General features: G+C 36.8%; 1 protein-coding gene across 1 annotated transcript in view; it reads right to left on the reverse strand.

Annotated features, from left to right (window-relative positions):
• The window catches only part of ANK3 (ankyrin 3), a 335,763-nt gene that overhangs the window by 10,428 nt on the left and 299,077 nt on the right, over positions 1 to 26,258 (reverse strand). Inside the window, exons 38-47 of the mRNA XM_049646133.1 lie at positions 25,591 to 25,665; positions 22,373 to 22,504; positions 21,308 to 21,451; positions 17,756 to 17,846; positions 15,343 to 15,721; positions 13,595 to 13,645; positions 11,196 to 11,282; positions 4,563 to 4,646; positions 4,394 to 4,453; positions 2,817 to 2,897 (exon numbers count right to left, since the gene is read on the reverse strand). Coding sequence (XP_049502090.1) covers positions 2,826 to 2,897; positions 4,394 to 4,453; positions 4,563 to 4,646; positions 11,196 to 11,282; positions 13,595 to 13,645; positions 15,343 to 15,721; positions 17,756 to 17,846; positions 21,308 to 21,451; positions 22,373 to 22,504; positions 25,591 to 25,665 — 1,175 coding nt within the window. The 3' untranslated portion in view covers positions 2,817 to 2,825. The remainder of the gene's footprint in view (positions 1 to 2,816; positions 2,898 to 4,393; positions 4,454 to 4,562; positions 4,647 to 11,195; positions 11,283 to 13,594; positions 13,646 to 15,342; positions 15,722 to 17,755; positions 17,847 to 21,307; positions 21,452 to 22,372; positions 22,505 to 25,590; positions 25,666 to 26,258) is intronic.

Below are 26,258 nucleotides of genomic sequence, written 5' to 3' on the forward strand. Positions count from 1 at the left end.
AGTCTGCCTCTTACCATCCTCCTGGCCAAGCTAGCACCTATAATAGTTTCTTACTCGGTTTTCTGCTCATCCATTACTGCCCCCTCTGGTATGTTCTGTGCCTTTGCAGCTAGAGCGAGTGATGCAGAACGTACACATTGGACCATACCCCCCCCTTGCCTGAGACTCTTTCTTCACTGCTCTCCTTCTGCTTTTAGTGTGCAGACCAGAATCCCTACAGAGAGGCTCATGAGGCTGGACAACTCCCACCTTTCCTACCTCTGCAGACCCAAGGGTCAAACTCTCTGCCAGCTGCACTGACCTGTTTCCCCAGATTCTCCCTTCCTGCTCCTCCCCATTCTGGCCATTGCAAAGTGCTGCTGCACATGCCTAGAAGGTGACCCCAGACACCGTCAAACTTCCCTCTTCACCCAGTCATGTCGTGTTCAGTCTTCAAAACTCAAACATCACTTTTTCAAGGAAGCCCTCCCTGTCACCTCAGACCTCAAGTCTCCAGTCAACATGGTTGAGGGTGTTAACGGTGTTGGCTCTGGTGGCAGGTTTGTACCTGTTTCTGCCAACTCTACGTGATGTTGGGCAATCTGAGCCCTATTTCCTCATCTGTTACATGGGGATGATAGGGCATCTGTCCAAGAGGGTTAGCTGTGAGAATGAAATGAAGAGCAGAGTAGAACACTTGGACGAGTATATATGGTAAATATTAATTTCAGAATGTTCTGCAGTTCTTGGTAGTTTTCTCAATGCCATTATACTGATGTGATTAGTTATGATTGGTTAACATTAAATCCCCAAAACATAAGCTCAGTAAGGGAAAGTACCATGCTTATGTTGTCTACTGAGAGTTTCTCAGTGCCTACGCAGAAAGCGTCACAGAAATGAAGTGAAATAAATCTTGGAGTGAATAAACATATGGTAAGCTTTCTTGAGAGGGAGGGATTAGGAATTTATCTGGGCCTGCAATAGTAGACACAGACCCTCATCCCTGCCCTAATTCTAACCCTAATCCTAGATCTTGGGGAAAAAATGATTTGATTATATATATATATATATATATTACATAATATGTATATATTATGTTATATATGTATATGTTATGTATACATATACATATACAGGTATATATGTATACATATATATGTATATATTATACATATATGTATATATACATATAATGGAATATTACTCAGCCATAGAAAAGAACAAAATCTTGCCATTTGCCACAACATGGATGGAACTAGAAAGTATTATGCTAAGTGAAAGAAGTCAGTCAGAGAAAGGCAACTACAATATGATTTCACTCATATGTGGAATTTAAAAAACAAAAAAAAAAATGAGCAAATGGGAAAAAAAAAGACAGAGAGAGGCAAACCAAGAAACAGACTCTTAACTATAGTGAACAAACTGATGATTACCAGAGGGGAAGCTGGTGGGACGACTGGGGAAATAGGGGATGGGAGATAAGAGGGTACTTGTGATGAGCACTGGGTGTTGTACAGAAGCGTTGAATCCCTATATTGTTCTACTGAAACTAATATTACATAGTATGTTAACTATACCGGAATTAAAATAAAAACTTAGAAAAAGGAATTTATCTCAGCCTTAGTTGAGTCACAAACAAAATTCAGAGCAATGAGACTAGATTTCTCAGTTCCTCATGTCCACACTGCAGTAGCAGGATTCCGGTCACTGGGGAAGAGAAGATCTGTCCGAGTAAAAACTAGAATCTATATGCTCTTTGTCATTTTGACCAGTAGGGCTAAGAGAACTGCTGGTGCACATCCCTTGAGAAATCATGCTACTTCACCTCACGGACTCAAGAGACCTTTTCAAATTTCTTTTCAAAGCTCCATCTGCTTTTTTCATGCTTAGGAAATGACCTTTCATAAGTATAGCTAAAGATAATAGGATAACGTAAAACTTAGAAAACAATGTTTGTTAGAAATATCCTCATCTATGAAAAAATTTCAGACAAATTTAAGCAAATTCACCAAATATTTCACTTAAAAAAAAAAAAAAGTAGTCCAGGGGTGCCTGGGTGGCTCAGTTGGTTAAGTGTCTGACTTCAGCTCAGGTCATGATCTCACAGTCTGTGAGTTTGAGCCCTGCGTTGGGCTTTGTCCTGACAGCTCGGAGCCTAGAGCCTGCTTTGGGTTCTGTGTCTCCCTCTCTCTCTGTCTTTCCCCTGCTCGCGCTCTGTCTCTCCTTCAAAAATAAATAAACATTAAAATTTTTTTTCAAAAAAAAAATAGTCCATTTACCTCCTATTTAATTTGCTCTGGTTTCTGGAAGATATACCAAGTAGCATATAGGGATCTCAGCCATTTAATTTAAAATGGGCAACCACTCTATTTCAATGGAAATTGAATTCTCAGAGGCCATTCTGCTAAAACAGTGAAAGGCTGGATGTGCACAAATCTCAGAGTGCATCAGTGAGAACTAACTGGTTGTTGCCAGACCGGCTTCCTGTCAGGCTGTATAATGCTACCACATTTCATACGGAGCCTCTGCTCTTAGAGGGGACTCAAAAATCACTGTTTACATTTGCTTCTGGAAACACCATTTACATTTAAATTCCTGACTAGTTTGTGAGGAGAAAGTTTATGAACTGTGACTGGAGTGTGTGTGTACGTTGCATATGTAAATATAGAAATAAGCCCAATAAGTTCATACTGGATATTCAAAGCTGGAATTCAGTGAAAAAGAGAGGAGGGCAGTGGATGGGGGGATCTGAATCACTCATCAAGAGAAAGGAGAGGTTTCACAGCGAGTTAAGGCCGACTGTTGTTGATATGAGCACACCTATTGCCTTGACTAACCGTTTACTGTTATGAATGGCTCTTCTTTTCCACATGACGGATTTCCTTCTTCGCTGTCTTCACCTTATAACCTTCTCCCTGCTGTAAAAAGGAATGTATGTGTTAAGATTTCACAGTGAAAGAGTTTTAGTCATAGAGTGGTTCCCATTCTGGTCCCTTGAGGCTGGATTAGGTAAGTGAAACACAGTTTAAAGCACTTTGTCACTTCACGTCTCAAAATACACACAATCTATTTGGCGTAACCACACAAGCCTGGCATCATCGAGGCAAGCTAGAGAGCACCGTCAGAATGAATACAGTAACATAACTATACTTTGGAGTAACTTGATAGGTTAGTGATAAATAAAAGGTTAGTGACAAAAAAAGAATAATAGTAACAAATAAAAATTTTTTAAAGGTTAGTGATAAATTAAAAAAAATGAGTTAGCCTGTTCATTTACTTGTAAACTAGAAGAAATCATCACCAAAGCTCTCAAGGCACCCAAACCCAAATTATAACAAATATTAGTAAATTATAATTTATTTCTTCTTAAGCCAACAGAATTTTAAGCAATCTGTTGTATTGAGACTAAAATTTCTCAGGAAAGCACTGATCATGAACTAAACACCATAGGAATGTTGTTGATCTGAGGGACTTTTTTTTTTTTTTTTAATTTGTGGAATTACCAACCCCTTCCTCATTACTGCAGATCAAGCAATCATCCATTTTCCATAAAACAAGACCTCTCTTCACTGAGCACCAGGGATACTTTTCCCTGAGAGCAAAATTGTACAAATACTCCACTTTTCCCAGCTTTATAACAGAAACACAGTAGCCTTTCCAATCTTTTGAGTTAGTCTTGAGACATTTTCAGTGCACTTTTTCTTATGTAAACACAGGCTATTGGAGTTTCTATTTTCAAAATGAGAAAAGGAAAGGAATGACAAATAGCCAGAGGTGTTTTGTCTGGGAGATGGAGTTTCATTTGCTGAGTTACACTGCACAGTGGTTAAGATTAGTTCTTTAACTGACACATTGCATATGGGCTGTTATAAACCCAGAGAGGAGAGCCCTCCTCGGGTTAAGATGAGGGAATTCAGATTTCCCTTTGTAGAACATACTGGAAAGGGAAAAATGTATGGATTTGATGTGAGCTTTTTGCCATTCTAACATTGAAACCCTGTACCTTTGCTGGAAGTGAGTGCCCTCCCTCAGGTGCTCTCCACCCTCCCCCTAGGCAGGCACTAAGCTTCAGGCAAAGCACTGGGTGGGAGGCCAAAGTGGGGGGGGGGGTGCTGCCCAGGGGTCTGGTGGTGAGAGAGGGTTTTAATTTTATTTCTCTCACATGCTGTAACCAGCACATTCTACTCTCCATAAATGAACTTATTTCTGAAAACTCTGAAGACAGTAAAAAATATATAATGTTAAAGAACGTTAAGAAGAAGTCTTTTTCTTTGACCCTGATCAAATGCACAGGATGTCAAAAGCAGCAAACACTTCAAGCTGCCACACTGCAGATGCCAGCCTGTTAGCAGCGTATTCTAGAAAGTTCGCAAAGTGTTTATCCTCTTTTTCTCTGGCAGCCCCTCTCCATTACCATGTCATCATGTTTTCTCTCTTGTGGGATAGCAATTCGTCTTATTACTTTCCGAGTGATCTGTAGGAAGCAATAGTGAGATTTTTGTTTCTGTTTCAAGGGTGACACTACAGCAAACAGTAGAAAAATCTAAATCCCAAGAGAAGCGTAAAATCCCAATGATGATTACTTTTCTGGTGATGAGGTTGCCTTCTTCATCAGTAAATTGTTCTTCTGTGACAGATTCACCAGGAATGCTTTTTGCTTCCTCTCCCTAAAGGATGTGGCATAGAGATTAGCAACATACTAGATGGACAGATCTCCACAGCACTCCATAGGCCACACACATGCTCTGCAGAGTTTTAGAGAAAGAAAGTATAAATTCTGCTTGCTACTCCAGGGCAAAGGGAAAAGGCTGACTCCTCTAATGGTTACTTAGCAGGCCACAACAGTCAAAGCAGTAAGCCTTAGGTATGTACAAGACTGACGGTTAGCAGGCAACTCCAAGAAGGAAAAATTATAAAACACAGTTACACAATGCTATTGAAAGGTTTCTAAGGTTTCATCTAAAAATGAAAGGTTTCTAAGGTTTCATCTAAAATGAAACCAAAAGGTTTCATTTTTTGAAGAAAAAAAAAAGTCAATGATTAGAGCTCTAATTAGATCGCCTCATTTTGAGCACTGTGTTTCTGAATTAGTCCTACCAAATCTCTAAATAATTTTTAGGTTGTATTTTCCTTAATCTAAATTAAGATGGTACCTTAGTTGGGGCATTACACTTATTGTCTTTATTAGTTTTTTTTTTTTTTCATTTAAAAATTCATTTACTAAGGGTAAGATAGACTTTTTTTAAAAAGTGAAGTTCAGAGTACAGAGAATATCATGTTTTTCTTTAAAACTGAGCTTTTTGGAGGTATTAAAATGAGAATAACTATGTCTGATGGTGTACACAATTTCTGAATACTATCTTCAAGTGAAGGGGTCTTATGTGATGATGGATCATCTAATCTCTATTGCCACAGACAAAAAAAAGAAAAGAAAAGATCAGTACTAAAGGGATTTAAGATGATGATATCTTTCAGTTAGTGACTGTTATCTGATTTACAAGGGGAAACTGTCAAAGATCTTCCTCTGGTGAATTTAAAAAATGGAATAAAGTCTTAACTCCCCAAGTTGGGCTCATATTTTCCAGCTTGGTAGATTTATATGGCTCCTTAATATCTCCCTATTTGGCTCTATGATTGTACAATAAGAAAAACCAGGGGCGCCTGGGTGGCTCAGTCGGTTGGGCATCCGACTTCGGCTCAGGTCATGATCTCACAGTTCGTGGGTTTGAGCCCCGGATCGGGCTCTGTGCTGACAGCTCAGAGCCTGGAGCCTGTTTCAGATTCTGTGTCTCCCTCTCTCTCTGCCCGTCCCCCACTCGCACTCTGTCTCCCTCTGTCTCAAAAATAAATAAACATTAAAAAAAAAAAAAAAAGAAAAACCACTCAGAGAGCAAAAATGGGGCTATATATGCAATATATAACCTTCTTCACTGGTATTCAACATTCAGTTAGTGCCACTTAGTTTGGGGGAACAAGGACAAACATCTTAAGCGCAGACCTACTCTACAGACCTAGTGACCTGCTAGTCAGACTTCTTGGTGAAAAGGTGGCGAGGACAATGCTGTTAGAACAATGTACTGTAGTTGTTGTTCACCTGATGTTATTTTAGGGAAAATGGCAGATCACAAAGTTGACAGCTACATTTCTGGGAGAGCCAGGATTCTAACTCTTGCAGTGTTGTTGGGCTGGAAAGGGTAGTAGCTCTGATAATTTTGTCAGCACCAGCCAATGGTGAGAATGTTCTATGACTGCTTTATGTCACAGCCAGTAGAAAGGCAGAGCCGGTTTAAAATGACAGAGTAAAGACTAAAACATTACCTTGTTTTGCTGCCAAAATTGTTTCATTCTTTTCTTTTTACAAAATGACTTTGTATTCTTCTAGATTATGGGCTTATAGCTCATGACTGGGTGAGACATGGGTTCATTTTCCTCACTGTGGTAGAGAGGGAGGGAGGTGGGATGAAAATAAAACATGATGTTTCTTGCTGCTCATGTTTAGCTCCCTTTGGCTCTTGCTTATGATTTGCTTCAATTACCACACTTAAGAGAGGGAAGGGGATTGGAAAAATGTAGAGGGAGGTCTCATGCTTAAATGCATTAAAATCTGCAAAAAGTTTTTTATGGAAGTGTTATTTATATTTCCTGTGGGTGGTTTCATATATTTTGGGAAAAAAAATGAATTTCATTTTATTTTGAAAACAAAGGCATAAAGAAGCAGAAAAGCCAATAATAAGAGGTGATGAAAGATTTCATTACAGTTTAAACATGAAAAAATGAAATGTTTTTGAGCTAACTCTGGGAAATGTCTGGTGTTTTGCATAGTAGGTAATTTGAGGATCCCAGGAAAATCCAGTAAAGTAGAATCCTATTGGATACATTATGAATGGACCCTTTTGTGGGGAAAGATGCCAGTTAACTGTTTGGAAAGTCTCTGACAGAAATGTGAAAGAAGGTATATTTATAAATATAGTGAATAATAGAAGTAAATGGATTTATATTAATAGCCTTAGAAAAAATTAAAGTCCTACTTCTAAATAACAAGCCATAGAAGTTGTTTAGATCTAGTCTGGCATGTAGGCATTTTCTTTGTTTCCTACTGAAAACCCATACTGTTTATGTATAGCTAAAGATAAAGATACCTCTCTTAACCATAATTGGCCATTAAATACAATCAATTAGTGCTTTAATAAGGCCAAAGTAAGTTGTGTTATGATGTACAAACTCACTAAATTGGGGGAGATTAGTTAGGAATCCATTAGATAAAGAGGGAAGACAGGAGTCAGGAAACATGTTCTTAAAAAAAAATCATCCATCTTTAATGACAGAAAATAACCTCTAATTAGTTCCTAAAGTTCTAGACAACAGTTTGTACCTTTAAGTAGGCAAAATTTCCCCCCTGGTCTTGTTGATGGCATTATTTTTGGCAACACCTCCCCCCCTCCCCCCCCACTTTTTCCTTTCCTACTTCAGAGGAAAATCACAGCACATATGGTGTCACAGTATCATCCCCAGTGGCCACCTTAATGTAGACTAGCTGTACTTCCCTTTGGACCTCTGCTAGAGGCACTGCCTTTTATAGCTTTTATTCCTCTGTCCTTGAATAAAAGGAAAGAAAACCAGTACGAAATGTACCAATTTGTCTGATGTATAGAACATTAAAACTTTAGCTTTCTCCCCCAAGTGGAAAGGATACCATGTATGTGACATATATAACTTTGCAAGTTATTATAATAGCAGTAAGTGATAGTATAACCCATTTTTATATTCTGAGAAACTCACTTCGGGGAATGTGTGTTTACATGTATATAAAGTGCATGTACATTTTATATATATATTAATATATGTACATCAAAATAACCTGAAGCTCGTGAAAAGTGGTTACCTCTGGGAAATGGAAAGAGTAGATCAAACTTTATATACTTTTGAGTTGCTTGATTTGGGGAAAACATATATGTAAACTTAATTCAGAAGTTAGCAAAAAGTTCAACAGCAGAAATAAAAATACAGTTGAACTATATAATAAAAATTCAGTTATCTGAATCCTACCAAACTTCACAATAGTTTGGCTGCGAATTAAAGTTTTTACCTTTGTAATCACTGTCTTTGCTAAGTGAATAAAATAAACAAGCTCATAGGACTGAGTAATTTACTGAAACTGCTTCGAAGCATTTGAAACAACTGTGATATTATCAAATTATATAGAAATAAATTAATATGCTTATAAAATCTAAAAGTCCCCACACAATTGGAAGAGTTTGTTGGACTTATTCCTTAGAGACTTGAATACAGTACATGTAAAAAAAAAATTAAAAAAAAAAGAACTTCATAAAAAATGGATGAAACTGCATATGACATTACAGAGACAAATCATAAAATTATACTTTCACCCCATCAGTTGTACAAATTTTATGGCTAGGAAGACAGATTCACCCACACTTGTAATGGAATCCTGAGCACACCTACTGCTTATGTGGACTCTGCATAGCCACAGCTAGTCCTGGGAGAGATTGAACAACCCCACAATAGTTTTCAACTCTGAGATCCTAAACGTTAGAGGGATCACTATGGCAAACAGCATAAATATGCTGCTTCAGCCCAAGGCTGGACAACCTCCACGAAGCAGGCCAAATTCTCAGCATTCCAATCCTGTCAGATAATTTCCAGGAGAGACAGCCCACGGCTGCCCTCTTCCAGGCCGCTGGAAAGGTTTAAGTGGCCAAGTGTCTAATTTGGTCTATAAGAAGCTATTCCTTTTTTATTTATTCTGGAGAACACAGTGTTGTGGAAAAAGCAGGTAGAAGGTGCTGCACTGGAGGGCTCGAGATTAGGTTTGGGGTTGGGGCCTTCCAGAAGTGCTACTGTACTGGAGTGTGATTTGGGCTAAACCAACCACTCTCCAGTCCCTTGGTTTTGTCACCTTGGAAAATGAGTGATTTTAGTATCAATGATTCCTTTCCACCCTAACATTCTCCTTTCATGTTTTTGACAGAGGCAGTTCCCACATCCCAGTTACTGTATATGACGGCAGTTTTCAGCTTTTATCTCAGAAAGATACCAACACATGAAGAGAAAAGCAACAGAAATGTGATCCTTTCTAACTGCCCTGAAACTCTGAACAGAAAAAGAGTAACCAGAAAGATTCTTATACATGTAATTTATAAAGATTTTTATTATATCTATAGTTTTCAATTATAGCTATTTTTTTTAGGTTTTGGTTTCTCCAAATTTGTTGAGTGACTCTATTGTGTACACAATGCACTCCCCAGTTATAAAACCTATGCTCTGATCATTCCAACTCAACCTCCCTAAAATTAAACTTCAAGAAGTGGGGATTTGAAGAGAACACAGACTCCTCTGTTTTATGAAGCCATCATAGCATAATTTCGTCTTTTAAACTTAAGCCCTTAATAAAAATGTTTATATATCACACACGCTTAATTTTATATTAAGCTCAAATATATAAATAACACACTCTAACAAAATTACTTAAAAGCTAGCTTGCTAATGCATATCTAGAATTCTAGACCAAGTGAAATAACCCTCATTGATTTGATGGGTTTTGTGTTTTTATTATTTTGTTTTTGTATTCTTTAGAGTAAAACTTCTTTATCCTCTCTCTCTCTCACTTTTTTTTGCAGGATTATGTTTATTTTCTTCTGTCCTATATACAGGAGAGTCAACTCATATAATGAGCAGCTTTTATAAGGAGTGAGGTGGATTTGGAGGTGACACCAGTATGTCATATATTAGCATAAAAAGCAAGTTACAAGACAATGTGTTCGGTGTGCTTTTTCAGGACATTTCACTTTAAAATATCATTTCTTGAAGACACTGATTCTGGGAAGAACAAATCCTGCCTGAGCAAAGAGTATGGCTTTAACTCCTTCAGAAAACCTCTATTATTTCTTTCCTCCTAATCCCAGGGAATGTGTGGGAGGTGAATACTTGCAAATATGCTGGATATGCTGGACACCCATAAGTAATTTGGCTTGCCTATATGGAATTTTCAAAGTGATTCGTGCTTTTTTTTTTTTTTTTTTTGATAGCTATCTATTGAGCTCATGATTGATTTGTGCATAGTTTAAGATTCAGACAAGGACCTATTTTCTTCTCTAATGCTTCCAGAGTCTTAGAAAAACTATACTAGAGCAGATTTGGCAGATTTTGTCCTCTTCTTTCATCTGATCTACATGAAAAATACAAGCAGCAGGATTAAAAAGTTTTAGATACCTAAGCCAACTTCTCTGCTCTCTGCTGGGCCTCCTGACACTTTGGAAAGGGAGGATAAATTTGATAAATGGTTTTCAATACATATTTCCCTTCCTTTCTTTCTCTCCAGAGCTGTCAACCAAGGAGCCTCAAGTTATTTGGACCACCTTCAAAGGTCTGTGTGTTGAAAATGGCTTCCTAGTTTCTGTAGTCAATTATTCTAACATCAAGAAATCTCTCTCTAAAGAGAGTAATGAAGACAAGCACAGGCTGTGAAAAGTGTTCTGCTGGACCTTACCATGCATATAGTCAGTGCTTCAAAAGGCCTTTGTGGGGGGAAATGAAGGTTTATTCACAGTGTTCAACTGTGTTGTAGCAGGGGGAGAATGATATTTTTCACTTCCAGTAAAAACTGCTTCGTATATGTAAAAATACAGACTGATTTTCTGTATGTTAGTCAAGTTAAAAGCCTTTTTTCAGAAGGTTTTGCCCAATTTTGTTTGTTACATACATCCATGCCAGGCTATTACTCCAAATTCTCAGCCATCATTTGGTATTAAAGAACTGGTTTTTACTTAAGATCTATCTGTTCAGGCAGTAGGAATTTGAGGCTGAGGAGGGGAGCCTTTTAATTATTTCATTCTCCTTCTTGACCTGATCTCATACCTCACTGTGGCCTCGGAGGTTTCGATTGAACGTTTCATTTGATATAAACCAAGATAAAATCTTTGTTCACATATAACACTTTGAGGGAAAGCAGGATACAAATACCAAGAATTCCCAGACAAAATTACAGCTGTCACATGTCAAACACAGGCCTAGACAGAACACTCACTACCATGCAACACAACCTTTTCCTTGTTGCTGGTTGTTCTTACAAGCTTTCAAATATGCAAAGAAACATACACAGAGCCACTTAGTTATCAAGCATGCTAAATTTTCAAGGCCACAAGGAAGGACTTTCTAATCACATAGCGATGCCCCATCACCATCCGGCTACAGGATACCTTTATAATCAAACGCCGGCGAATAACTCGGGTAGTGACTCTCCGTTCTTCCTCTGAGCTCGAATCACTCTCACTGTCTTTCAAGTCCTGATAAATGCATTTTTTAGTATAATAATTTTACCATCACATTTAAAATAAAAGACATTCTGAGAAGGGAAATCAAAAAAGAATTACTTTCACTTGCTGGTTTTCCCTGCTAAGGAAAATCATGATATGTATTTGTGAGAATCTTTTTTTTTTTTTTTTTTTTTAATTTATTTTTGAGACAGAGAGAGACAGAGCATGAACGGGGGAGGGGCAGAGAGAGAGGGAGACACAGAATCGGAAACAGGCTCCAGGCTCCGAGCCATCAGCCCAGAGCCTGACGCGGGGCTCGAACTCACGGACCGTGAGATCGTGACCTGGCTGAAGTCGGACGCTTAACCGACTGCGCCACCCAGGCGCCCCTGTGAGAATCTTTAAAAAAGTTTAGATGGAAGAAAATTTTGAGCAGGATTCTAAATGAAATTCCTCTGTATATGTGTGTATATATGTGTGTGCATATAGTAATGGATATATTTAATTACACTGATCTGTATGTGCATATATATGGTAAAGATCAGTGTAATTAAATAATAAAAATAATAATAAGAGACATTTTGGCATCAGAAACTATATGCTACCAATTATTAGTTTGAAGAAAAATTAATATTCATTTAAAACTAGTTTGAAATCTATATTCACTTGACCTTTCATTAAAGAGGTATAGTATGTCTAATTTCAATGAAATTTTGGTCAGATTTGACAACTTTATCAAAAGCTATTTGAAATTTATAAAAAAGTAAAGAATTTACATCAGTATAATTCGCTACATACATTTATAACAGGAATTTTTAGCAGTATAATTGGCACCTAACATGCAACTCGTACTCAGCAAGAGTTTATGCAAATGAATGAAAGAATAATATAAAACATGTGAAAGCTTGGAGTCTTATTTTAAAGAACTGATGTGAAAAAAAAAAGGAAAAAAGGGGCACCTGGGTGACTCAGTCAGTTAATAAGCGTACGACTTCAGCTCAGATCATGATCTCATGGTCTGTGTCTTTGAGCCCCAAGTCAGGCTCTGTGTTGGCCAGCTCAGAGCCTGGAGCCTGCTTCAGATTGTGTGTCTCCCTCTCTCTCTGCCCCTCTCCTGCTCATGCTCTGTCTCTGTCTCTCTCTCTCTCAAAAATAAAGATTAAAAAATAATTTAAAGAATTGATATGAAATTAGGACAGAAAAAACACCTGACAGACAAGAATATGGCATAGACAAGAATACAGTAATTGCACAAATATTAATTTTTAGGCAATGAGAATGAAGAGGAATTACCACATAGTTCATAACTCAAAGGGAAAAATATCTTCGGTTTCTACTTCAATGTCATGGTGAACACTATTTACTGAATGATTTTATTTCAAAATTTAATGGTGGAATTCTGATAATAATTCTGGTATTTTGTTTTCTAAGTTTGCTAGTTACCCTGAATCTGATAGTCTCAGAGATAGAAACTATAGTTAATATCCATTGGAACAATCAATGGCAGTGTTGGTATCAATAGGGGGGAAAAAAGTAAAATTGTTACAGGAGGTATCAGTGTTAGCTAATGTGATTTATGGAATGTTTCTCAAATAGATAATAAAGTAGGCCATTTTCCACCAAAGGTATAGTTAACAAATATTTTGAAATATTATAGTAATATCAATCTTGACTTTGTAAGAAATTTCATTTGAACAAAATACCCTACTAAATAACATGGTGTCAAAAGGAAAGAGTTTTCAAGTTCCTTATTCCCTGCAAAGATCTACTGGCTGCTAAGTTCCTTATGAAATTTGAAGTTTTTTTGAAAAGACCATAAATTCAGAAAACTTAGAAGGATCCAAGTATTGTGAAAGAAGGCCATGAAATGGCTCAAAGAAGCAGAAAAAGGGAAGGAGTTCCTATTGTGGGGAAAAAAAAAAAAGAATTTCTAATTTGCATTCAGAGATCAGTAGATTAGATGAAGAAAAGGGAAAAATTCAATCAGAATTATTCAGAATTAATTACGGATCGTAAACTGGGGAAGATTTTCACTTGGGTAAATTAAAAAGCAGAACATACATTAATGCAAACACTACCAAGCCTAGATGTCAAGTATGTTATGATTGACATAATTATAAAAATAGAAAGGGGCCATTCGGCCTGTGTTTTGTTTCCACATTCTCCCTGCTAATCTGAAGGTGGAGGGTAGAGAGAAGATGGTAGTAGAATCTCGATCAGGATTCCCTTTAAAGAATTCTCTAGAATTGGCAAAGAGGGTAACTAGGAGACCAAACAATTTTCTTAGTACTTCTTGCCATGGGTCACTGCTTTGAAAGAGTTGGAAAGTAGCAGAAGTTTACCTTGTAACAGCAGGCAGTCATCCGTGTAAGAACCGCACCCGGACTTTTGACCTGATTTTTTAGGGGACAAAAAGGGGGCTGTTTTCTGAGATCATACATCAGATGACTTAGTTGGTTGCTAATGCACTATGGTCTAGCCACAAAGGGCACATCCTGAACATTTTTGGATTTCTTGTAAGGTTGGGTTCTTAGGGAATCTACTTAGACCAATCCCAAAAGCACAATCTCATTTATAAGAAACCTTGAAAACATTTTCTAATAGCAATTATGTTCCAGTACTGATGAACTCAGCTGAGTTTCCATTCAGGGTTAAGGCTTTCATTTTCAAACCCTCTTTTGCCTTCTCCCTGGTTCCCCAATGGCCAATGCGTTTGCATGTGTACATATAAGAAGTGTTTATTTACAGGTATATGATCATTTGATTTCAGACCTTTTCTATGGATTTTAATAGGCTTTACAGAATAAACTTTCATAGTTAAGACATCACTATGTTATCACTTCTTTCTCTATTTTGTGGACTCATTTTAAAAGGGAACATCCAAGGTCGCACTGCGTAAATATACTAGAATGAACTGAAAGAAATCAATATTCAAAACCCATTTGTCAGGAAGTGAAAGGAAGGCCTTAGCATTTTACTTCCCCTCACTTTCCCTCCTAACATGCAGGAAAATGGTCAAAAGATAGCCTGCAGAAGGGAAAAGGAAAGGATATGATTAGTTGATAAGCTGATAATTAGCTCCTGAGTGACTGGGAGTTTGCTATTAAAGTTTTTCTAAAGCAGGAGTTAATCATGGACTCAATATTTTACAGAAGACTTTTTTTGTCCTACCTAAAACACTGCGGTAGATCTTAAGCCAACCTGATGTTTTAGGGAAAACTGTAGGTGCTACTGTTCCAAAGATGCCCATGTCTCAGTCTACGCGCCCACTGCGCAGTTCAGGAAAAGACACAATAATGGAGAGAGCAAAAAGCAGTAAAAAAAAAAAGAATGTAGTAAATAGAGCTAATTTTTATTTTCTTATATCCATCTATAATTTCAGTTCTAAAGTTTTTAAGTTTTTAATATCTAAAAATGATAAACCTCAAAGAATGAATACAAATCTATTAGATGGTACAAGAACACGGAGCACAAAGTGCAAATAATTCTGACAGTAAGGTTTTCAAATTTTTAAAAATGAATATTAAGATAATCATCAACTTAGATATAAAAATTATTAAAATGAGACCTCTAACTTCCAATTTCTAAATGCTGTCAATCCACCATGGTATATACCCACCTCATTTTAGGCTTGGGCACTATGTTTCTCCAATTTTTAAAACACACTTTTATAGGGTAGAGCTCTTAGATGGGTCACATGCTATAAACTCTTTAAATTATGCAGAACCACCAGAAAAGGTCTGAATAATTATCCTCCTTCCATAAGAAAGAAGACTGGGTTGGGAGTTAGGAAACCTAAATACCAGACCAAATTAACACTGGACCTTAAGCATAACATCTCTGTAGTTCTCCTTCCTCCTGAAAAATAGCTGAATTGATGCTGCTTGCTTTTTCCCTCTCAGTGAATGAAGGTGTAATCCAATAGCATATGTTCCACCTAGCACTTTGTTCACCCCCTCCATTAGTGTTACATTTACAACTGGGTCATCATAAAGAACCTTGGGCTCAATGTTACAAGACTAATCAAACAAAGTGAAGCATCAGGACTTTTGGTTTAAATGACAGTGTACTGGAAAACTAGATGACATACCTTTTGCTCAGACCCACTGGACCCTTCTTCTTCGTGCAGGTTAAGCCTTGGCTTGCCATCTGCAGGGGAAGTCCTACTCATCTTTTTCATACTGACAGGCACACAGGGTTTAGGCTCTTCTATTACAAACTTGCTGGTTTCTTCTAGAGCTTTCTGATAGGCGGCTAGTGATGATGCTGGTTCCTCAACACGACCAGATCCATGGATTTTTGGTTTCAGAGTTTCCTTAGCGCTCTGTTTCCCTATATCATTTTGGGATTCTGGAAAGTAAGATTTTGTCTTTGCTTCTGGAGTGACTTCTGCGTGGCTCCCATTGGCTTCAAATTTTCCAGGTTCTCCTTTGAGATATGAGGTAATGGAATCTCGACACTGATCAGGGCTGCAAAAGAGAAGATGTGGAAATTTATAATGCCAATACATGGCTGAAAGTGGGCTTCAGAAGCTCTAAAGTTTTCACTACCATGTTGTAAACTACTCTTGAAGGCATAGAATAGAAAGACATGAAAAATATGGTCACTGGATTTCAAACTGTGAGGGTCTCTCATGGGTTTGAGTTTTGGGGTGATGAGGTGCTACACAGGGCCCCAGCTCTGCCCCGCCCAACCTGCCTAGTTATGCTGTCCTTGTTTTTGTTTTATTTTGTTTAATTGCACTGCAATAGCTACTTGGATTTGAGATCTCAGGAAGTCACCCTGGGAGGTTCATGGGCATACCTGGAGTTCCAGAACCGCCAATCTAAGGAGGAGGAGATCTCCAAAGCTTTAATATTGCCAGTGAAAAAACTGCTGGCAGAGAACAAAATGCATTCCTTGAGAGCCCTGACATCCCCAAGAACCCCATGTTCCAGTCTCTGGTTTTCCAATTGTGGGTCTTGCCAGCGTGCCTTTGCAAACCACAATAGCCTTGCTTGAGTCTCATCTTTCTTGGCTCCTGACCTGTGCTGACCCCCACTGGTGAGCAGGGTGTTGTTGCTTACCTGTTGCTTCTAGGTCCTGTGAGGACTATTTTCCTTTTAACGGACTATTACAAATCTTTCTCTTCCAACACTTTCTTTTAAAGTGACTTCTAATTTTTACTGGTATCAGTATGGGTTTTATTTTCTAGCTTGTGCATTGTTTTTAGGGTCTTTGCTTATTATCTACAGAATTTGGAAGGCACTGATAAGCGCAATGCAATGTTCTTTATGTATTGTATATGTCTGTGAGTACGTGTGAATTCTTATAAATCAAATTGTGATTATATAAAAAAAACACCTATCCATAGTACACCCTATTCCATATGTATAAGTACAAACAGTCCCAGCACACTGCAAAGATGCTGTAACATAATTGTATCTATTTCCTGTTATGTAACTATAAATTAATGTGACTATATTAGAACACAGACATCAAAACTAGTGCTATTTGTTGTCTTTGGTAGGGTGAGCACAGAACTCTTTGGTCTTATTCTTCAAAAAGAACTCTGTAAACTCCTTTTTTGCAAAATGTTACAAGCTCCCTCTTTGGGAATTTTCATTGAGCAAGAAGCTTTACCAGTCATATGAAAATATTAAACATGGTTATGAAATAAATTTAAATTGGATGCAAAAACACCTGAGGTTATCACTAGTTGCCACTGAAGTAAGTTATATTTTAGTCTGATGTATGCATAAATAAAAATAATGCCATCTATTACTGACAGACTATTTGTAGCAGCCATTTGGTGGCCATTCTATAGGCTTCCTTCTTCAATCTGTAAACCTGTGTGAGGAAAGTAGTAGTATTCTTATTTTTAAAGTCGGTTAAAGTGACGTTCTTACAGCTTAGAAATTCATCCAGAGTCACAAAATACAAACCTAATGCCAGTGGGATTTGAACCAATGTCTGAAGGACACTAGGCTCTTACCTTTCTAGAGGAAGTCCAGTATCAAAAAGAACCAGATTCATGATTAGGGAATTATTTTGGTTGTAATCAAATTTCTATCATGGCAATATTATTTGGAGTGAAGAATTACATATGACTTTTAAAGTCTGAAGTCAGGAAATCATAGAAAGGTTTGTATTTCTAAAAGACGTGGAGTTTTATTTACCCCATTATTTTGAAAGCATATTAATTACTAGCTTTGTGAAAAAAATCAGACAAGTCACAAACTAGAAAAGAGTAGTCTTCTAAAGTAAATACAGACATCTTTGGCATGCATGTAAAACTTTTTACATTTTGCTTCAGGCTATCAGTAGTTTTAAGAATTAAATTGAGTTTCGTGTGAGTTTCCCTCTCCAGATTAGCAGAATGAACCAACCTTTAAAGCAGGTATTATCCCCAAACTGGAATGGTAATTTAGAAAAAGAGTAAGTGCTAAAAAGTAGGTGTTTAAAACAAACTATTAACATGTAATCTGTATTTCGCTTTCCTTTTTTCTGAAATGGAGTCATACCTGTCATCCAGTCTTTCTAGTAACCCACCGGTTAGTCTTCGAGCTTGAGCAGGGGGCTCTAGGTTTCCACCTGATGTCTCGTTCTGCCAACCTGCAATTGAAGACATTTCCAGTTCTGCTTGCTGAACACGTTTAAGAATAGCCTGTACTTTTTCTTCTGTCATCTCCTCAGACTCTACGCCTTCTTCAAGTTGAATGTCCTCAAATAGAGATTTGAGTTTTTCTTCCGTCATCTCCTCATCAGGACCAGATTTTCCTTTCTCTTGCTGCTCAGAGCTTACTCTTACTTTACTAGTTTGTTTCAGTGGCTCTGCTGGTTTAACATCTTTTGGGACCCCAGCCATACTTCCGAGGTATTGAGGATACTCACTCAGACATACATTCTCCAACTGGCTCTCATCTACATCCACTGTGCCAGGCATTTCTGTTAAAGGCATTGAGTCTTCGAGTTTGCTGTCTTCTAAGGAAGTGTCTTCTGCAGTTACGACTGGAGGTCCTCCATCTGCTGAATGCTCTACGTTCCCCTGGGAAGGCACTAGCCCATCACTCAGTCTACTGGGGGTTCTAAGGGGAGACTCTATGCTAGAGATATCACTAAAATAATCATCTTGCTGGAAAGGGGTGGGTGGTGTGTAGTGCAACCCTGTGGGAGTTTCCAGTTCCACTTGAAGGGAAGGATAACCTATGGAAGACAGTACATTTGGACTGACTGGAATGAATTAGAGTACATCAAACAAAACACATGGAATGAATTAAATTATATCAGGTATGAAAATGTATGATGAGTTACAGAACAATGTTCATAAATTTATTGGTTTAGTTCAACTAAATGTAATACAATGAAATAAAAGACTAGTGCAAACTATAATAAAACAGAACACTAATTAATTAAGATATAAATGGTTTCTATCAACTTTGATAATTTTAATACAGTAACTTAAATATACAGACTAATTCAATCCAATAAAAAGTTAGCTGTCGTTATATAAAATACATTTATTCCACGGTCAAATTTATTAGCTTTCTACTTTCAGCATGCAAAATCCATATGGTGGTGGACTGCATACAGCAAGCCACAATTGTTATAATTAATTACTTATAACTCATTTGAAGAGCTTTACATAGGAGCAATGCTACCCGACTCTCATTCTTTTTTTTTTTTTTCACATGAAATTTACAGCGAAGAAAAATAAATTTAATCTTTGGAAAGAAATTATTATTAGACTTTAGAGCAATAGCACTGGGGAAAAAAAAGTCTAAAAAGATGTTAGGAAAAGGTTTTGAGAAGCAGATAAAGTAGAAAAGACTCCAAGGAAAGCTTTCAGGTGTCATAATGTGACAGAGATGAAAGACTTGTGGTGCACATGGAGGTCTTAGTGACTTTGGTGATGCAGACCACTCAGAATCACAACTCAAAGAGAAAAAAGAAATGATACACGACAGAGACAGGAAGAAAGCCATTTGCAAAGAGCTCTCTGAATATTCACAACAACACTGTGAAACACCAGCCTGCTCAGTGGGGAGGTAGGGAGCAGTTCCCTTGTTTTAACCTTTGCTGTGTGGACAAAGGGGACATTTTTCTCCTTCAGCAGAGAAAGAAGTGAACAATGGTCTGGTCATGGTGAGGAAAGGAGGCTTCATAAAAGTTCCACCAAGAGGAGAGACAGGAAAAAAAAGGCAACCAAGCACACTTTCTGAATTAATGGTCTACAAAACTAAAGCCTAATTTTCCCATCAGTCCACGACAAATATCAACTTAGCTTTTGTGGTAAATTCAAATTACTGTAGGTAAGTATAGTCACCTATAAACCAGAATCTTATTGAAAAGTTGGCTGACATTAACTGAGGTTCATAATCTGCACAAGTGAAATTTACTTCATATACACATTCCTAAATTTTCCTACGAATTTTTAAAATAAGAAATATAAAATATTAAGATGTAGCCACAAAAAGCCCTTGGGAATTTATTTCATTCTATTCTGATTTTAAAATGTTACAAATAAATAAAGCTTTCAATTCTATTGACTATTTCCATTATTTTCTGGTTATCCTACTTGTTCTTTTTTTTCTTTTTTTCTTTTTTTTTGCTTATTAGTTCTCTTAATTTCTTTTCCCAAAAAATAATATTAAAAGATTCCATAAACTGTAACTTGGCAATAATTCAGAATTTGATATAATGGTCTTTCTTTAGTGCAAAGAGATTGGTTACCATTATATGGTCTCACATATAAGACAAGGCCTTGAAGAGAGCTTTTTTCCAAGGTTCTATGGTATGTATGTATGTATGTATGTATGTATTTAAGTAGGCTTCACAGCCAGCATGGAAACCAAGGAGGGGCTCACATTCACAACCCTGAGTTCAAGAGCTGAGCTGAGATCAAGAGTTGGATGCTTAACCAACTGAGCCACCCAGGTGTCCTGCCCCAATTGATGGTATTTATAAGCTTATAAAGAAACCACTTTAGACACTATTGCCCATCGTGTTTATGTTATATGGATAATAAGATATGCTTTGAATTTTCTGTTAGCTTTAACGTTAGTAAGCAGAAACTTTTTAAGAATTTGCCATCTTTGCCACATAACATATGTAGAACTAGAAGTTACTGATTCTTGTTAGTCTAACTTTGCCAGTTTAAAAACGGGGAAAAATGCCATAATTTTCAAAACTTGGGATAGAAAAGTATCCCTAGCTCTTCTTCCTTCCTCCACACCATCATTTTTTACTCAAAATTCATTATCAGAATACGTTTCCATTTGTAAAGGAAGACAACACCTTGAAAAACATAGTAAGATATTTGTTATCCTTTACTTAATACTTTGATTAAAAAAGCCCCAATTTACATAGGAAATTGAAGGAAAATGATAATATTATTATATAAATTAATTTAATGTAAAAAATGAATTATGTTGTTAGTGACATCTGTGCTCATTGAATTAGAAATGACACCGACTTTTATATATCAGGCATGGTTTTTCCAAACAATAAATGGAAGCACATTATAAAAAATAATGCTAAATAAGTAAAACATGTTTTTGAGAGATGCATTAGGCTTTTTCAGTAAGCGCTTAAATACTTGGTCCCCAAACAAGATTTCACCATTTTATTTAACAATTTGTCTACTCTATGCTTAAACTTGACCCAGTACCTTGGTTATTTGGTAAAAATAACTCACAATTTGGTCTTACCAATATACTAATAAAAGAGTTCACTAGTTTTTTACGTAAATATGAAAATGACAACCACAATGCATTCTCTAGATATGAAATTTTCTTCCACTTGGTCATGTAAAAAATTTTCAAATACCAACTATTGAATATCCAACAGTTAACTTATGCTTTTATACCTCATTATGTGTATTTTATGTAACAGACATTTATCAAGTTTGTTCTATCAGAGTGTTTATTTCCAGACTCTGGCAGAGAAGATGCTGTGAAAATGAGAAATGAAGTCAAGCAAATCACAATTTAGTTGGTTTTAAGTGGCTGCCTTGTCCTCCACACTTTCAAAGTTTATCAAATGATTAAATAAATATGAACGCTAAATTCAATTACCATCAACAGGGTCATGGAAAACATTGTTCTCATCTGCAAAACTCCTGGTGCCTGAAATATTTCCATAATCAAATATCGGTCCTTCTAGCAGAGTCACTATATCTATTCGATTAATTTTTGTCAAGACCGAAGTTAAGGCATCAGCTGAAAAAGGAGAAAAGAGGGTTGAAAACCCGATTAAGTGATTTTCTTCCAGTCACCACAATATCCACACAAAGGCACGGCTTTCTTGACCCGCCTAGAGTTTATTCAGCTCCTCCTGACTGAGCTCTGCCATGTCACCATCCAGAGGGCTCAGAAAGCCCACCATTACAGGGAAGTCATGTTAGGGTCTCAAGAATCACTTTTGAGAAGCTGTGTGTGATGACAGCAACATTCATTCCGCTGTAAGATGCCAAGCAGATGGGCCTCAAAATAGCTAAACTCCATTTAGTTACAAGGAAATCTAATAAAATTTTAAACATGTTCCTCTCCTTTCAGACTGCCAAGATAGATCACCCTCATATTTGACATTGACCATCTTAACGGCTTACTGAGGTCAGGCTGACCCTGGCAAACCCACAATAACTTACTTCCCATTGTTGTGGGTTGGCATTGGCCACGGGACAGCACCACCCCTCCCACCACCCCAGCAAAACTAAACAAAGTCAAACCTAAAAATATTAGAGACTTCTCTGCCAGCACATATGAAGCTGAATAAAATGATTTCATCCTATACCTTCTTCCTTCCTCTCCCTGTGCATCCGTCCCCAGCCACAGCAGTAGCCTCAGAGTGCTTCTGACTACTACCCCACAATTTAACAGCTAGAATTGTATTTTCATTTTTGATGGTCACAGAGAGAACTAAAGACAAAATGCAAAAAAAAAAAAAAAATTCTCTACTATTTGCTTTCTTAAAAAGATTCCCAAAGATAGATGTTTGGAATATCAGTGTTAAAATTAAACAAGTATAACTTTAATGGCTTGCTATTACTTTATGATTACTCTGGTTTCTTAACAGTAGGCTTATCTAAAACATTGGATATATGCAGTTGTGAAAGTTAAAGTAATATAATTTCAGCATACTTGTAGCATTTTTTCCGTCTCTGGTAACCCATTTTTTTAATAACATGAAGCTTTGAGAAATTAAAGAATTTGGATTTTCCACACGTATTTGATTGATTTCATCCACTGAAAAATTCAGTTCCCTTGCCAGTTCTGTAGAAAAGAAAAAGAGTTACTAAGATTTCACATTCTACTTTTATCACATATGTTTCATAAAAGTAATGCTCAACTGCCACACAAAAAAAGAAAGGAATTTTATAGTAAAACTCAGTCCAGCCTTGAGCATTAATCTTTATATGCTTCATTTTACAGGAAGCTGTGATCACACACAGGCTGTGACTTAACTCTCTGGAGATAATTACTTAGTTACAATTAGATTCCCTCTTGAGAGATTATTTTACAAAGAATTCTTGATCTGTACAAAAAGGATGCTGCTGGATTCCTTTAAGTCATCCAAATTATTCTTCACAATTTGCGCAAACCTCACCTAAGATGGGTAGGGATACACAACTCATAAATATGGCAAAGGGGGTGCTGGTAGCATGACTTTAGGAATTCCACTTGGGAGGTTAAATGATGACTCCAGACCAGATCATTGTCTATGTTACGGTGTCACTTGTATAACAAATACAAGGGAGATAGCTTTGTGTCCATCTCAATGTCTATACCCATACGCTCAACCTTATTAATCAGAGTGTCTTTGGGAAGACACGTGTGAGCATTAGTAGCTGTCTTGACAGAGGGAAACTAGGAGCCAAAGATGAGAAGGAGCCTTACTTTTCATTATATATTTTTTGTACAGTTAAAAAAATTTCTCAGGTATGTATTATATTAAGTGATTATAGAAATAAATGGGAAACAATTCTTCCCATGGAAAGGGAATTGCTCAAGATTCTACCCTGGTTAAATATTTCTAGCATTTGGCAAAATGCATTCAGAGGCTCAAAAAGGTCCAGATTCTTTGGTCAAGTGATTTCACTTCTGGAACTCTATCATGACTATACATTGAGTTGGACACAATGATTTATACACATGAATGTTCATCTCAGGCTTGTACCATTAGAAAACTGAAAACAATCCAAGTGTTGAACAAAAGAAGAGTTAATTAAGTTAATGCAGTGGTTTGCGAACTGTTTTGATCATGGCCTACAGTTAGAAATACATTGTATATCATGATGTTTATATAAATGAAACCAGATCTTTAAGGAGCAAAACTTAGCCTTAATACACATAATATACAGACATATCCCCCTCCCCCCCATTCTATCCTATTAAAAGCAAAACCAAAGGATGTATTGATTTCATGACTCTCTAGTACACTGTGACCCAAAGTCAGAAAAACACCATTATTAAGTATGTATATTGGATCTTATTTATCCATTAAAATCAAGACCATAGAATATGTAATTTTGTAGAAACTAGGTAACCACAAATAAAAGAGCAAAAAGTTACATTGTGTATATAACATTTTAAAAGCTTTTAGACAAAAATCAAAGTACATTGAGATGTTAACAGTGGTTCTGAAGGACAGAATTAAATTTTGCTCTTCTACATGATAATTTTTCTAATAATCTTCATTGAGCATAGGTAATTCAAATTTACAAAAGTTAAATTTAAGTTTTAAGTTCTTTCAAGTCCTTTGTGCTTTAAGAAACAATACTCCTACTGTCCAACAAACCCTTATGATCCAACTGTATCCTTTGTCTAGTGACCCAGCAAAGAGCAAAGACACACTGCCACTAAGAATTTTACAACATTATGGCTTTACAGCACATCTTCTCCTGAAATGTACCCTGATATACTAAGGACTGGATTTGTCTAAGGCAAATAATGAATAGTTATGGGCATATAATACTGCACAATCAACATTTGCTCCAGTATGTTTTTAGATTACAATGTCTGATGTTAAAATATAATTATTAGTTTTATGTTAGCAAATATTTATACATAACAAATTGCTATTAACTCTCAACAAGCTTCCAAGGATTATGCAGACCACCTGTCTTTTCAGAGTACTACTAGGCTCCTGGTTGTTAGCAGTGAGCCTGAGAGCAGGGGCTGGGTGGAAGGAGACAGGAAGGTTATTAAGTTGCGGGTGAGGGCAGAACTTAGGACATTTAAAAGAAGAAGATGTAGCTGACCTTGTTTGCCATTATCTGGTTTCATATTCTCCATTTTAATAGCATATAGATAATTGTTTCCCTGAGTATAGAATATCGCTGAGGGTATACATGATGACTTAGATGTGACAATGGTTAACATTTCTATTTTAAGCTATTATATTTTGTTGCTGTTGTTGTGTGTTAAACAAAATACACTCAACCTAAAAAACTTAAAATTTTTCTGACTCATGTGAGGAGGATTTTGGGGGCCCAGTTAACATCAAAACTACAAAGCAGAATCGTTCAGTCGACACAGAATTTTATCTTCATCTTTAATGAAGTGAAATCAAGCTAAATATTCATTTTCTACACACTGATCATAAACAGTTTCATTCACTTTACTGAACTCAACTATTTTTGTAGTTTGAATAGATTTATACATGTGTATCAATCTTTAAGAAATTATAATTCAAATTTTAAGCTTCCTGTCATTCTCTTGTTTTCTTCTTTACGTAGTTATTGAAAATGATCCTTGTTGTCTTTTAGCAAAGTGATACAAGATTTCCTTTGAAATAAATCTTTGGGCATAAAAGTGAGTCCACTTAAAAGGAAAAAAATATCAGGTAAATGTACTTACAGATAACATGTGTAGGTCATAAAAAGTGTGAAGATGACCTCATGAATGATTAAAATTTGTGAAACCGAGGCATGGATTAATTGAACTGTTGCTTAAGAGAGCTGCCCCCTGAGGGCATAAACCATGTTTAAAATTTTGGATGATTTAAAAATCATAGGGCTTAATTGTGTTTTTCTTTATACCAGAAAAAAAATTTACCACTAGGTAAAATGTTATCTAATATTACCAGAAATGGCAGTGTGAAGAAAGTGCCTACATTTAAGGTAAAGTGAGATTTAAATTTTTATTCTTGAGTGTATGGGCTTTGAAAAAGCTTTGAAAAACACAGTATATAAGGTATTATCGGTAATCATCTCTGGGTTGATAGAATTACAGATGATAAAAATGTTTGCTGTTTTTTTTTCCTTGTTGCTTGTTTCTGTTTTACATAATGAACCCCTTGTGAAAGACAAAGAAATTAAGAAACTGTATTTGTCTCACTCAGTCGTGTATACACTTACCTGTCCAACTAAGTCCCAGGTGATCGGCTACTATTGCCATCCTGATATCTGTCCGTTCACATGGACTCTGTGGACCTACGATTTACAATTTCTTAATTAAAATAATCATCAAGAAAGACACGATACTGGAAAATGTTTTTTAGCAGTACTCAGATTTTACAGAGAGACTAATGCTAACACTGTACACTTACATGTGTCCTAGTCACCTACATGAACACTTCTCTTTTCACATGGCTCACTTGATTGTCACCTGCACCGGCCAGATGTGAGACTACATGGATGCTCAATGTGATGGAATCGAACATGCTGACGAGCTAGCTACTGGACAGCGGTTACAGAATCATTGTGTCGGTGAAAACACCATGATGGGATCTCAACATCTCTGCTTTTACTTTGACAGAATCATTATTAGTACATTAAAGAAAAAAAAAAAAGTTGCTCATCTTGAATGACACCAATGTCTTCAGCATGCTTCCCTAGCTGTCTACAGTGTCGTTTGGTTAAAAGGGAGGAAGAAGAGTGTATAGACAGCACACACAGATGACAGTGACAGAATGAGAAACTACGGTTAAGTCACTTCACAGGCAATCACGACAGTTCATGCACTAGGGTCTACGAGTCGGAAAGTGTTTACAAACTACGCTCGCTCTCCGGGATGTGAGCAAAGA

Source organism: Panthera uncia, chromosome D2 (genome assembly GCF_023721935.1).
Source record: "Panthera uncia isolate 11264 chromosome D2, Puncia_PCG_1.0, whole genome shotgun sequence".
In the NCBI taxonomy this organism is placed as follows: Eukaryota; Metazoa; Chordata; class Mammalia; order Carnivora; family Felidae; genus Panthera; species Panthera uncia.